Here is a 14,512-nt window from a genome sequence, read left to right on the forward strand (position 1 = left end):
TTTTCATGGAAACTTTTATTATCCCTTTTCATGCTTATTATTTCTTAGCAGGGAGACATTTGGCAACAATAAACATGACTAGCCTGAGGATTTATTATATTATTGCACTTCAGTTTCATTCATTTGACAAATGCATTTCACATTTGACCATACCCATTTATTTACTCACCACATTAGCTAGTGTAAGAAATTGGTTTGAAAGCAACAACAATAACAACCTCACCCCCAAAATTCAGAGTATAGCAGTTTATTTTAAAAAAGGAAATGAACATGAAGGGAAGGCATAAGAACTAGAATACTACAGTCAGAAGCATGATGCTTTAATCTAATATCAGAAGAGCATACGTGGATCCTGTCCTCAAAAATATTAAAAATGTGTGATTTTTTGTTTTTTTTTTTTTACAAAGAATAAATGTAGTTGACATATGTACAATTAGTTTCCTCACACAAACACAGTTGAAATTTCTCATTCTCTGGATAATATCAGCTTCTGGTGAAACTATGTTTTAGATCTGTAAACACTGCTCTGTGAGTACTAATAACTGTTACATATAACTATGTCTGGAACCATTGTTGACTGTTTCATTAAATTGTCTTAGATCTTGGAAATAGGCAGTATCAAGTTGTTAACGGACATTAAATCAACAGCTATTTATTATGTGCCTACTTTGTACTAGACTTTTAATACATATGTATTAGATGATTCCACCAACCATGTAAACATGCTCTTGGTATAATTAATTTTGATTATCTAGTTCTGGTTGTGGGAATATTTTAGGGGTTAAAGTGTTAATGTTAATGTGTTTGTTTGATTAATTGTCAAAGTTCAGGAACAGAATAAAAGACTGATCTAATTTGTATTTGTAAAGCTTCTGCCAAAAAATTTGAGACCAAGAAAAGTCAGAGTTAATGGTTTAAGCAATAATAAAAAGAGCCTTAAAGTTTACAACTTTATATTGTTAGAGACCAACTCTTGCTGAACAAATTTTTTAAAAAATTCTATGTGATGTAGCTCTAGCTTTTTTATTGACATGTTACTTTATTTTTTAAAAAAAGATTTTATTTATTTATTTGACAGAGAGAGAGACACAGCGAGAGAGGGAACACAAGCAGGGGGAGCAGCAAAGGGAGAAGCAGGCCTCCTGCGGAGCAGGGAGCCCGATGCGGGGCTCAATCCCAGGACCCTGAGATCATGACCTGAGCTGAAGGCAGACGCTTAATGACTGAGCCACCCAGGCGCCCCGTTGACATGTTACTTTAAATCAAATACTTCAGATAAAAAAAAAAGATGATAAGCAAAGCCAGATTTTGTATATAGAACAAAAAAAGTTTAACTTGGTCGTAATTGTTTATAAAGTCTTATATTTACCTTCTTTTTACCTGGACAAAAATATAACATCTATAGTGGGATACTAGTTTGAATCATTTAAATGGGAAATACAATGGTCAATTTTTAGTTCTTGTACAATGAATTTTTACAACAATCAGCATAGACAGTGGTATTATGGAATTATTTTATTAGGAGATTTTGTAGATAGAACACCATCACTTATGCCATTTAGTATGGCAGTTAATTAAAAGTGCACATATTTAAAAGCTCTTCATTATGCATTTAGCATCAAAAAAATTTTCTGCTTGAGCACAATTATATTACTTTTTACTCTCAAAACTATTATGAGTATTACATGTTAGTGATCATATTTTCTCATCGCCCCACGTGCTCTTCAAATCTCTGTCATTGTCAATTCACTCATAACTTGCCTGAAAATGTGACGTTGCAGGGATTTAAGAGTTCACTACGTCCCAGCCCCTTGCTTGGCACTTTATTTCCACCAACTCTTTTCAATCCTCATTATAACTCCACAAGATACACATCACCCTCATTTTAAAAATGGGGAAACTGAGGTAATGCTTTTAAACTATTTGGCCAAAAGTAAGTGATAGTAACACAGTTGAAACTCAGCTTCAAATGACTAAGATTTATTGTAAAGAAGACAGTATCATGTATAACAGAAGTAAAGTATGCCTCTGATGTAACAGTACCATAAAGAAAATCATTAGGTTAGCCAATGTGAGATGCATATCTGTTTTTGCATGGCTTGGACTGGAAAGAACTGCCCATTACCTGGAAATAAGGCCTATGAAACTAAAAAATGAATAAAAGGTATCAATGAAAAACAATACAATGTTCAATTTCTGTAAGTGAGGAAATACCAGAGAAAGATATTTCTATACATCTATCCATATCTATGCACACCTATATTTTTATATGATTTCATAAACCCTAACATGATTTTTTAAATTTAAGAATTACCAAAAGTTTTTTTTCAGACTTTCTTATCCTTTATTTATGTCACTGTCTCTCTGTTTACTCCTCAAGGTCTTTGCAGATGAGTTGTTATTGGAATTTTTGAAGGTGTTCAAAGAATACTCCCATATTTGAGTTGATTTTGGCTGTATTATACGAACACATGCGTTAATAAAGTAATATTAATGAGAGTGTCTCCTTTGAACTTTGCAAAATTTGATACAGAATACTGGAGACTACATGTTTTTCCAAGATAGTATATGAAGAAAATAGAGTGATGTAACTACCTAGATTTTTTTTTAAAGGCCAGGTATAAGTAAAACCAATATGCTAATTAGTGGGCAATTGAACCAAAACTCAATTTATTCTTTTTATGTATTCTTTCAGTTTGTGCTGAAAAACATGCAAATAGGTACATGATTAAATGTAACTTTTACTCACCTTTGACCACTCTATGAGATAAAAAATAAATTACATGTAAAACATTTCTAGACATCCAGTGAGAAAACCCACTGATTTGTAAATTTAAGTTACACAGTGTAAGGGATCAGTAGCAAGGAGCAGAGCTGTCAAAGAGGTTAAAATGCTAATTACAGAAGATGTGGTATATACATACAATGGAATATTAGTCATAAAAAAGAATGAAATCTTGCCATTTGCTATGGAGCTAGAGAGTATTACGCTAAGTGAAATAAGTCAGTAGGAGAAAGACAAATACCATATGATGTTATTCATATGTGGAATTTAAGCTCTACTTTTTAACACATTTGCTATATTAAGTATAATTATAAGGTAGAGAGGCTGACCTGCATTTTTAAAAAGTTTAGAATTTTGATATTTAGTTGAATCTGAACTGAATTGAATTTGAAATGATCCCTATAACATATAATCATACCTAATATATATTAAGTGTTCAATAAATACTCATTGAATAAGACCGCCACAAATAACTTCCAAGGTACAATTCATTCAATGTGAATATAAAATATTACTAATATTAACCGCATCTTCAAAAAGAGAACCCTTAAAAAAAGAGAGACTGCCTCTCTTTCTTTCTAGTTTTGGCCCATAAATATACTAGAGTTCTCTTCAAAACATACTTCAGAAGGGACTATAGCTCTGGTTCTCTGATATTCTGCCTGAGAATAATCAGATTTAAAAGCAAGACCACCTTGGGCACCTGGGTGGCTCAGTTGGTTAAGCGACTGCCTTCGGCTCAGGCCATGATCCTGGAGTCCCGGGATGGAGTCCCACATCAGGCTCCCTGCTCAGCAGGGAGTCTGCTTCTCCCTCTGACCCTCTTCCCTCTCGTGCTCTCTATCTCTCATTCTCTCTCTCTCAAATAAATAAATAAAATCTTAAAAAAAAGTCGTTCCTTCAAAGCAAGACCACCTTTCACAAAGCCTTATTAATTGAAAAGCTGAAATTTGTCTTATAGAGTACAGCTGCCTAACATGTTATTCCTTTGTTTTTCCCATCATAACAATTTACATTTGTACAAAACATCATAGATTTTACTAATTACTTTCAGGATAACCTATTCATTAAATTACCTTGTAGCTGTATGTTTATACATAGTTTCCTCTTTAGTGTCTTCAATATTAAATTTACAAACAACTTCTTTCTACAAAGTAAACATCTAGCTAAGGGATTAAGATAAAGATCATTTCCAACTACACCGTATGAATTGTTGACTGGGTTCTTATTAGGAAATTTTGTTTGTTTGTCTCTTCTCACATTAAAAAAAAAAAAAAATGTATGGGCGCCTGGGTGGCTCAGTTGGTTGAGCGACTGCCTTCGGCTCAGGTCATGATCCTGGAGTCCCAAGATCGAGTCCCGCATCGGGCTCCCTGCTCAGCAGGGAGTCTGCTTCTCCCTCTGACCCTCTTCCCTCTCATGTGCTCTCTCTCTCTCTCATTCTCTCTCTTTCTCGAATAAATAAATAAAATCTTTAAAAAAAGAAAAAAAAATGTATTAGGACATCAAGATACCCACCACTAAGTATTTATAGTAGAATATCCTTAAGCCAAATTTTTACAATAGGCATGTTGAGTTTCAGAATCACCTCTAGCTTTTTAATATTCAACTTGATTTTATGAAATAGCTGTCATTTCTAGTAGACGATGGAAGTTTTCTGATCTTTACTTGGAAAACATTCAAAGGAAAGGTTTATTTTTTCCCCATCTCAGTTGACTATACTTAGCTAGAGTAATTAGAGACAATTTGAAACACTTGAAATCAGAAGTATTATGGTATGGAGAAAATTTTCAGTTACAAACATGATTTTCATACTATAAAATATCAGAAATAATAGCTTCCGTTGCTTTTTAATTGGGAAATTGTCACATACAAAGTTTTATCATTCTGTTTGCAGAATTATGGAATTCTAAAGCTATCAGGACTCTTGGGTCTCCTTTATGTTTGTTTTTTCTTTTTCCATCTTTTTTTCACGTGAGGGCAAAAATACATATATATTTATCTAATTTTCCATGACATTTTCTTTTTTTTAAAGATTTTATTTATTTATTTGAGAGAGAGAATGAGAGAGAGAGAGAGCATGAGAGGGGGGAGGGTCAGAGGGAGAAGCAGACTCCCTGCTGAGCAGGGAGCCCGATGTGGGACTCGATCCCGGGACTCCAGGATCATGACCTGAGCCGAAGGCAGTCGCTTAACTAACTGAGCCACCCAGGCACCCTTTCCATGACATTTTCTAAATGGACAAACCAAACCTGAAATATCTCACCCAAGCTCACAAAAACACAAGTGTGAGAACTGGGGTTCAGATTCAGAGCTGGCCTACTCCGAATTCGTTTCCTTTATTCCAGGCTGCCTGTTACCTACTAGATTTACAAAGGATTTGTAAAGGACTTAACTAAGCTCATAAACTGGTGAGGAGCCATGCCAGGATTAGAAATCTGTTTCCCAGACTCTTAACACATACTCTTACCAATGTCTCTCACTGTGTTTAAAAGTGCAACTGGCATATTAATCATTTCTTATCTCTGGACTTCATAATTCCAGTTTAGTGAGGGCTGTACTACACTTTATTAAGTCATTCCTGGGGTGCCTGGATGGCTCCATTAGTTAAGTGTCAGACTCTTGGTTTCTACTCAGGTCGTGATCTCATGGGTGATGAGATTGAGCCCCACTTCAGGCTCTGCACTCAGCAGGGAGTCTGCTTGAAGATTCTCTCCCTCTGTCCCTCCCCCCATGGTCTCTCTCTCTCTCTCTCTCAAATAAATAAATCTTTAAAAAAAATAAAGTCATTTCTTAGTTAATTAATTTCCCTAGGTAATGACATAGTTTCTAAAACTTAGAAGAAAGAGAAAAAGAATGATGGAATGACATTCTCTTAACAATTTGAGGTCTTCTTATGCTTTTCCTCAATTCTTCTCAATTGTGAAAATTTTTTCACAGTTTTTCTCACCCAAGCATATTTCCTAGCCTAAGATGCCATAAGTAAAATAATACTAGGCCTTTGGTCCAAGCTGTGACTCTTAAAGAACAGTGAGTCCAACTTACCTTTGTAAAGATGTTATATATATATATATAAAATTCAAAAATTATATATTTATACATATATTTATACATATGTATATATAAATATATAATTATATATACATCATATAATTCATAAAATATATATAGTTCATACATATATATGTTGTTATATTCAGAAAGTAGTAATTTAGTGCATGCATATATGTCAGTTATCAATGTATAAGCAATGAATACCCTTCATTGTTTTGTGATAAAATAATTTCTTTAAGCATTTCTCCTTTAAAGTGAGAAAAATGTTAAGCTTTCTCAATAGTGGGTGCTGAAGGGACACTGCTGGAAGAAGGGGTTTTGTGATTTTTGGCATAGGAGTGGATGGAGGTGGCATTGTGGGTTCAGGACCTCTGATGCAGCCTGCCTGAGCCACAGTCCCAGAACATGATTTCTCTGCAATCCCACAGCTTCAGCCCAGCGATAACCTGTGTGCTATCCCCTCCACAGGGAAACCAAAGCGAAATCACCTTCTGCCTTATCAGTATCCATTCTCACAGCATGCCTATACTACCGATTGCTCATTACCTGCTCCCCCTCCTGCACTCCAGAGAACTGCCTATTGTTTGCCCAGTAACTCCAGACCAGCTTTGGTCTGGCCAAACCAGGGAGCTCATCTGATATCTGGTGGCGGAACTATCCCTTCTCCAATGAAATCTGACCCCCTTCCAAGTTTGTTCTTCCTTGAGTGCTCTCCCTCAGTCCTAGGGTACCATATAGAGTTTCTTCATATTTCATAGCTGATATGGATAATACTTTAGTATATATAATAATACTTAAACTTTCCCTGTTTAACCTACTGTACGATAGCTATCTTCTGATTGGACCCAGACTGTTACAACATATATTTGTATAAATTATAAACTCCATGAAAGCCAGAGATATACTGGTGTTGCTCAGCACTGTCTCACTTGTGTGAGGCAGAGCCTTCAAGAACACCCCATATTTTTGATTGAACAAATGACAGGATTTGCTTCAAGTAGGTTGGATCCATGGGAATCTGAATCTCTTGATTGGTTGTTTGAAAGACTTACCTGGAAGAAAACTCTTACTGTTTGGATAGATTGTACATACCAGGATTCTGGACAGATCAGGTACTCTTAGGAGCTTTAGCAGATACTGTTGAAGGTCTACCAAACAGTTCATCTTTTACCCTCCTTCTTTGTCAGAACAGCCTGCCTCCCACTATGGAGCAGTAAAATGTCAAATACTCTTTCTAGCTCTTATCTGACATTTCCTGCTTCATTTCAGCCAGCTAGTCAGTCAGTCAGTCAGTCATCCATTCATTCATTCATTACATATACATTACAGGGCCTGCATGCCAGGGAGCTGTTCTAGGTACCTATGATTCTACATTAAATTCCCTGCCCTCCTGGAACATACATGCTAGCAGGGGAGAAGGAGAATAAACAATAAACATAAAAAAAATCAGTATGACACTGTTGTGGCCAACAAAATCTGAAAGGAAGTCTGATTAGTATGACTGAGAGAGATTTTCCTCCCTACTAGAGACTAAGCCTTTCAAAATTCAACTTTGCTTTCGAACTTACCTGAAACTAGGCTTCATCTTTAATTCAATCTTATTTTGCATTACTTCAGTATGTGCAAGCTCTGGTCCAGACATACAGCTCAATGTTAAACAAACATATATTCATATTTTATCCTTTGCTTTTGTTAAGATGGCTTCTTCCACTTCTTTCCTTACTTACATCCCAAATGTCATTCCAGGTACAAATCAAATATTTTGTCTCTGAGAAGCCTTTTCCACGCACTTTACCTACATTAGCTGCTTCACTTGTAAAATAAATGTGTTTTTCCATATTCATAAAATTCAGTACCATATTAAAAGGGCTTGTATTTCAAGAGAATTTAGATATACTTAAAGAAGAAATTGACTTTGGGCTGATTATGCACTATTACAGGGGGAATGTGGATTCTCAATCCCTAGCTAACTCTGAAAATGGAGTATGTCCTAGAACATGCAGAAATTATTAGGACGAGGCAATTGGGAACCTAAACTAGGTATATAGTGAGCAGTGATCATTCAGTAAATGCATAAGAACTACATTAATTATGTTCTATTGTTACATTTAAGCTATTATAAGTTAGTGCATGGAAGCAAGATAGCACTGGGTTTGGAACAAGAAAAGATGGGTTCAAGTTGTGGCTTTTCCTTGCTAAATTTTTCGGGTAAAGGCAAAGTAAATAGACTCCAAGTCTTATTTATATTAGCTGTCAAAGAAAAATAATTAGTATAAATAAGAAAAGATAATTAAAATAAATGTGTAAGGCTATAAATTGTTATAGCAATAAAATTATTATTAATGCATCCTTTATTTTCAGTATTAAATGGAAAAATTAATTGAGAAAACCAAAATCATTTAAGGAAATCAAATATTTTGTCTAAATATTGTCTAAATGAGGAATTTATTTGCATACTCATTTTGCAAGCGGCATTTTAAGCATAAGAATGTGACGTCTTTCATCTTTTAGATTAGAAGGCCATGTAGCAGAAGACTGTCTTGGCCTTTTATAAGAAAGCAGAACAACCTAAAAGGAAAGGGAAGAGAACTTCGGAAATTCTCTAAGACAATTTTGCTTGAGATGACTGGCATGATGCTGAATACCACTGTTCTGGTACTATTTGACACACAGAGAAGAAAGACAATTCTACTTTGAAGTCATTTAAAATTATGCAACAGCAACATAAAACAAAAATAATATAAACCAGTACTTACTATATTCTAGGCAATGTATCACATGCTTTACCTATATTTTTACTCATTTCTTCCTCACCAAAACTCTATGAGATAGACATTATTATTCCCATTTTCCAGAGAGCTAACTTGTTCTTAGAGTTAAGGTCACACAACTTAATGTGTGATAGCGGAACTGGGATTTTAAACCTGATTTTATCTGAGTCTACAGAATACATGATACAAATATTATAGCAATAGAGAAAGAGAAATACCTAGAAAAGTTCAAAGGCTGAAAGAGTTTTATAGCTGCAGCCCATAAACTACTCTTTAGATTTGGCTTGCAAAGCTAAAAGAAATACTTTAGTTTTAATAAGGTGACAAGTTTTTTAAGAGAGAGAAAAAGCTGGAGGAAAAAGAGCTTTCAAAATACCAAAGCTGTATGTGGTTGGCCCAGGGCCATGGAGTCCTAGGACCCAAGGATGTTGATGGTTAAAGTGTTCTGTGCATACCAGGCTACCCCAAGATTTTTAGTTAAGTAACTATTTAAGAGTAGGTTTCTTAAAAGCTGAGCCAGTTAGCCCATGTGCCTAGACACTAGCGACTCTAATATCTTACTTCAAATGATTCTTTACAGCTATGTGGAGGTGGCAATTATAAAGACTATTTATTACGTACCTGTTTTGTACCAGACATTGTCTTAAATGCTCTACATTTTATCCTAACAACAACTCCTCAAGGTAGTTATAGTACTTGTCTTAGCATTCCCATTTTAAGGATGAGGAAATTGTCATGGGTCAAATTCAGGCAAACTGATGCTAGAGCTCACATTTTACCATTATATTATACAGATGTTGTAGTAAACTAGTAACTACAATAATTCAGTAAGTGGTATTTTATTCATAATCATTCTGTTATTGGATAAAAACTCTTTCTAAAATGGTTTGTCTTAAATTGTCACTTAGTGAACAGATTTAGTGATTAGTAGTGTTTGTTATAATGTCATTTACTGACAACCAGTTGGAATCAGTGAGGATAGCCATATTACAATTCCTTAGAGAATGTGTTGTTGAATCACTATATTGTATGTTTGAAACTAATATAAAACTGTATGGCAACTATACTGGAATTAAAATTTAAAAAGAAAATAAGACTATTTAAAAAATTAACTCTAGATAATGAACTTGTATTCTCTAAAATCTATGATTTGATGTCATGTAAGTGAAAGATAAAGTGAAAGGTAAAGTACATTTTAGGAGAGTTGTTGATTTATTGAGATATTTATGTTTTAATAGTCAGATGATACATTATAAATAGAAAGTTTGATATTCTGTAATGTGACAAGGCAATTTGTTTGTTTTGTACACTGCTCCAAAGTGATATATTATGAGTTCATAATATGCAATGCTTAAAATGAATAGCATTATTATTATGTGTAACACAGCTTGATTACTTCTGAATGTAATATATATTTTGAAAGTTGATGTAATTAACAAATTATGTTAATAATGCAAAAGTTTTATACTAGATCTTAATTTTACTTAGTGAATAAACCTAAATTATAAAGTGTTTCTTTCTTAACTATATTGACTAGAGCAAATTTTGTGATCAGATTCTATTATCAAGTAAAGAAAATTCAAACATTCTAAGAACTTTGAAGTCTGGAAATATTTTTAAATTAGATATATTAAAATCATTATTTCAAGACCAGATTAAAATTTTTCAAAGTGAACTTGCATTTATTAATGGATTTAAATGACTAGACTCTAATAATGCCACATGCCTGGATAAAAAGTGAATCATTTTTAAATTTTCATTTATCTGTAGAGCACCAATTTGGATAATTTGAATTTTTCACATTGAATCAAGTATTGACTTTGTGGGGCACCTGGGTGGCTCAATTGGTTAAGTGGCTGACTTTGGCTTGGGTCATGATCCCAGGGTCCTGGGATCAAGCTCCATGTCAGGCTTCCTGCTCAGCGGGGAAACTGCTTCTCCCTCTCCCTCTCCCTGCCAGTTCCCTGCTTGTGCTTTGTGTCTCTCTCTCTCTCTGTGAAATAAATAAATAAAATCTTATAAAAAAGTGTTGACTTTGTAGGTATAAAACTATAATATAAATGAGTAATAAAACGTTTTCAAAAAAACAATACTTATAATAAAGTATGAGTTAATATGTGGACTTTTGAGGTTCACTATACTTTGGGGAAATTAACAAAATATATCAAATAAAACATCTTTTATACTAATATACCAAAAACATTTTAGAAGATATTTCAAAACCTTTAGGGTATATGAAGAGTTTGAAAAAATTAGACTCTATTACCACAAGATACAAATATTTTTAAATGTTTATTTTTTTCAGTTAACCGCAATACAATTCTTGTTGAAATCATATTAAAGATAATAGATGTGTGTGACAAGTTTGCCAGTGTAAAAAGTCATTATTAACAAATATAAGTTGTCATCTACTCAGCAGAAATAGTTCTTAAAGCAGGGTTTTGACGGTACAGTATTACTATCTAAAATCTGCTATTTTAAAAAGTTTCCTTTAAAAGTTAAGGTTACCTACAACATTAATTAAATCAATGACAAAAGGCCAAATTACATTAGTTTGATATATAAATCCAACTTTTTAAAATTAGCCAAAAAATTTCCTTTATAATTAAATGATCATATATTCAATATAATTCATGGCTGGTGAGGGAGTAGAACACTGAGACACAGAATATAATTAAAATAAAAATTGATGCTGCTAGTTTTATAAATAATTTAATTTGCTTTATATCAAAAGAAGGCATTGAAAGAAAGAAACAATTCAAATACACACTCTCAGGCAGTTCTGGTTGCTGGCATCCTACCCCTTATCTATAAAAGAATGCTTGCTGGCATTATGTTCCATCAATTCGTTTGTGATTTCTAAATTAATTCTGAAGGAAACCACAACTTACTTGAAGATCCCGCTGAGTGTCTGTGTGCCTGATTTTTTTTTTCTCTCTTTACAGACAGAGCACTTCCACTGGTCACGGAAAAAAGGTCTAAATCCGTGTCTTCTCTGCTTACAAGTCTTGCCTGGGAGCAATGGGACAAAATGTATACAATCAGGAAACAAAATATGGCATTTTCTGAATGCAGCTCACATTACCCCAAATAAACAAACAGGCTCTGTCAAACAACCTTCTTCAGAATGATACCACAATCCTTCACTGCTGCCCGGGCAGAACAAATGCACTATGTCAAAGCATCTTTTTGCAAATAAGAGCCGATTTTAAAATTGAGGTTTGCTATTTGAGTCTATACAACAAAAGAAAACATTTTAGTACAGTAATTTTGATGAAAATCAATCTTAAAGGCAACTGATGAAACTTTAAACAGCTTAACATCACTTATTTACCAAGTATATTATTTAATTCTTAATCGAATGTTAGAAATGTCATATTGGATTATTTTCTGCAGTATTTATATTTTACCAGTTATAAGTATTAGTCTTAACAGTATTCCTCAAAGTGCCTTTCATCCCATATTTGTATACTACAAAGTCATAAAAGATCTCTACCTTCTCATTAAAACCATTTTTAACATAAAAACAGTATACATTAAGTCAAATTTAAGGGTGATGTAAATATATAGAAATTTCAAGATATATTATTTTAAGAACATAGGATTAAATAATTTATCACAGCTAAAATTACCATCTGAACTTTTATTACTACCTGGGACTGAACTTAACAGTTGAAAGAATCACTTCTTGCTTATAAAATATTATTTTACATAATGTTAATATCATCAAGTACCGATTTATCAGGATTCAACCCTGAAGTAAAGGAAAATGCCATGATGGAAAATAAAGCAGCCTCAAAAGAACTGGGATTTAACCCAAACCACAGGATGCTTGAAATCCTGTGAGAAAGCACTGTCCTAATGTTCTATGTAAGAAAAATTTAAGTAGAGCAAAATAAAGCCATAAAACTATCACTGTGCTTAAAAAGCTATCCCCACATGATGGGCTACAAAATCTCATGAAAACAGAATCTAAAGATCATTCTCTTTCAAATTGAGATCTTTGCCCTTCTCCTTTACATTCCCCTTCCCAAATTCTTCCCACTGTCACAAGCATGAACTTCTCATTGTAAGTAAGCAAGTCTGCTATTGCTGAATTCAGAATAGAAACCATTCTATGTCAGTCACTTTTTGATGTCCCTGGCTAAGTGATACAACTGGTATTGTCAAAAGACCTCAGTAAAAAAAACCGTTTAAAAATGAAATAACAAATGGCTTTCAATTTATACTTGTGATTGGTATGAAAAATGTTATACATTCTTTCTGAACTTTATTTCAATTAGTGTACAAAAGCACATATTTATTATTTCCATTAGAATAGCTCCCTCAATACTAAAACTTAAAATGATCCAGTCAAGAATAAGGGGGAAATACCAAAGCGATACGACAGTTTTGGTGAGATCAGTTACAAAACAAGGAAAAACATGGTAAAAACATAGGGACCCTCCTGCTAGCTAAAGAGGCTTTAACTACAAGTCTCAAGATTTTAAAATCATATTTGATTTGCTTCAATTTGAGGATATAATTTCACTACATCTATTTAAAAGTAGAAATCCCAGCCTCTTCCAAATATGATGATACCTACATGTCAAGAAAATATTTGTGAAGTATGCCTTCCAAAAATCTCGTTACCATCTAACCATTGACACCCAAAAGACTGTTTCTTCCAAAGTAGAAAGTAATTAATATCAGTTACTAAGTAGGCCAGACTATAAGAGGGAATCAAATTTAGAAGTGAAACTTAACATGAATAAACAATTTCACAATGGTGCCACCTGGCCGCTTAAATGCAAATCTAGACATTTTATAAGGGGGTTAGTTAAAGGTCAGTTAGGGCATCTGACACAGCCACATATGCATTAGTATTCCAATTCTATTGCTGAAAACATTGGCTTTCAAAATGAACATTATTCTTCCTTTAACTGTTAAGATGAATTTTCTTTATGATTTTTCTTTGTTTTTTATATATCATGCAAAATGGATATACTTAAAAATTGAATATGACCAACCATGCTTTTAACACTTATTCTACAAAAAAAAAATATATGTTTAGGGGCGCCTGGGTGGCTCAGTGGGTTAAGCATCTGCCTTTGGCTCAGGTCATGATCCCAGAGTCCTGGGATCCAGCCCCATGGCAAGCTCTCTGCTCAGCGGGGAGCCTACTTCTCCATCTCCCTCTGCCTGCCCCTCCACCTGCTTGTGCTCTCTCTCTGTGTCAAATACATAAATAAAATCTTTAAAAAAATGTATGTTTAATTCTAAAACATTGTGATATTAAACATTTTGTATGGTTATACCATAATGAACAGTTTTGACTCAATGTTAGGCAGGAATATTCTTACGTACAATTTAATACCAAATATTTATTAAATAGTAATTTTGCAAAATTCTCATATATCTTTGTTTTCTGAACTGGTCACATTTGTGGCTCCCACCTGTAAGGTTTATAATACTTCCCCCCCATATTTTCTTTTTTTATTATGTTCAATTAGCCAATACATAGTACATCATTAGTTTTTGATATAGTGTTTAATGATTCCCCCATATTTTCATAGTGAAATGAGGTGCATGAATTTTTGAACATGAATTCTAAGCATCTGGATCCTGATTCACCTCCAACCCATGCAAATTAATTAAAAATACAGAATCTCTGTCATTTAATAAAAAACAGGGAATTCCTCTTCTGCTTTTTTCATAAATAAGATTTTATTAAACACTTATTTATAAAATTTTACAAGTTAAGATATCCTAAGCAGCACACATAAAAATAAATACCTATTTCCTTATTATTTAGATTTTTTAAAAAAGAGAAATAAAATTTATAAATCAAAGTTAATTTATAAGCTATCTTATAAAAGTATTCAAAAAATGTGAAAATATTATTTTCAAAATTAATGTGAAT

General features: G+C 33.5%; 1 protein-coding gene across 7 annotated transcripts in view; it reads right to left on the minus strand.

Annotated features, from left to right (window-relative positions):
* LRRIQ1 (leucine rich repeats and IQ motif containing 1) overlaps positions 1-14,512 on the minus strand; it is a 215,536-nt gene that overhangs the window by 6,438 nt on the left and 194,586 nt on the right. For 5 of the 7 annotated variants that reach the window (XM_027595280.2, XM_027595281.2, XM_027595278.2 and 2 more), the window contains one exon: positions 11,502-11,622. In XM_027595280.2, the coding sequence (XP_027451081.2) occupies positions 11,502-11,622 (121 nt within the window). Of the gene's footprint in view, positions 1-10,917; positions 11,623-14,512 lie in introns of those variants that run through there. The other 2 variants (XM_027595282.2, XR_003520105.2) reach the window with 2 other exon arrangements.

This window comes from Zalophus californianus, chromosome 9 (assembly GCF_009762305.2).
Source record: "Zalophus californianus isolate mZalCal1 chromosome 9, mZalCal1.pri.v2, whole genome shotgun sequence".
NCBI classification, from domain to species: Eukaryota; Metazoa; Chordata; class Mammalia; order Carnivora; family Otariidae; genus Zalophus; species Zalophus californianus.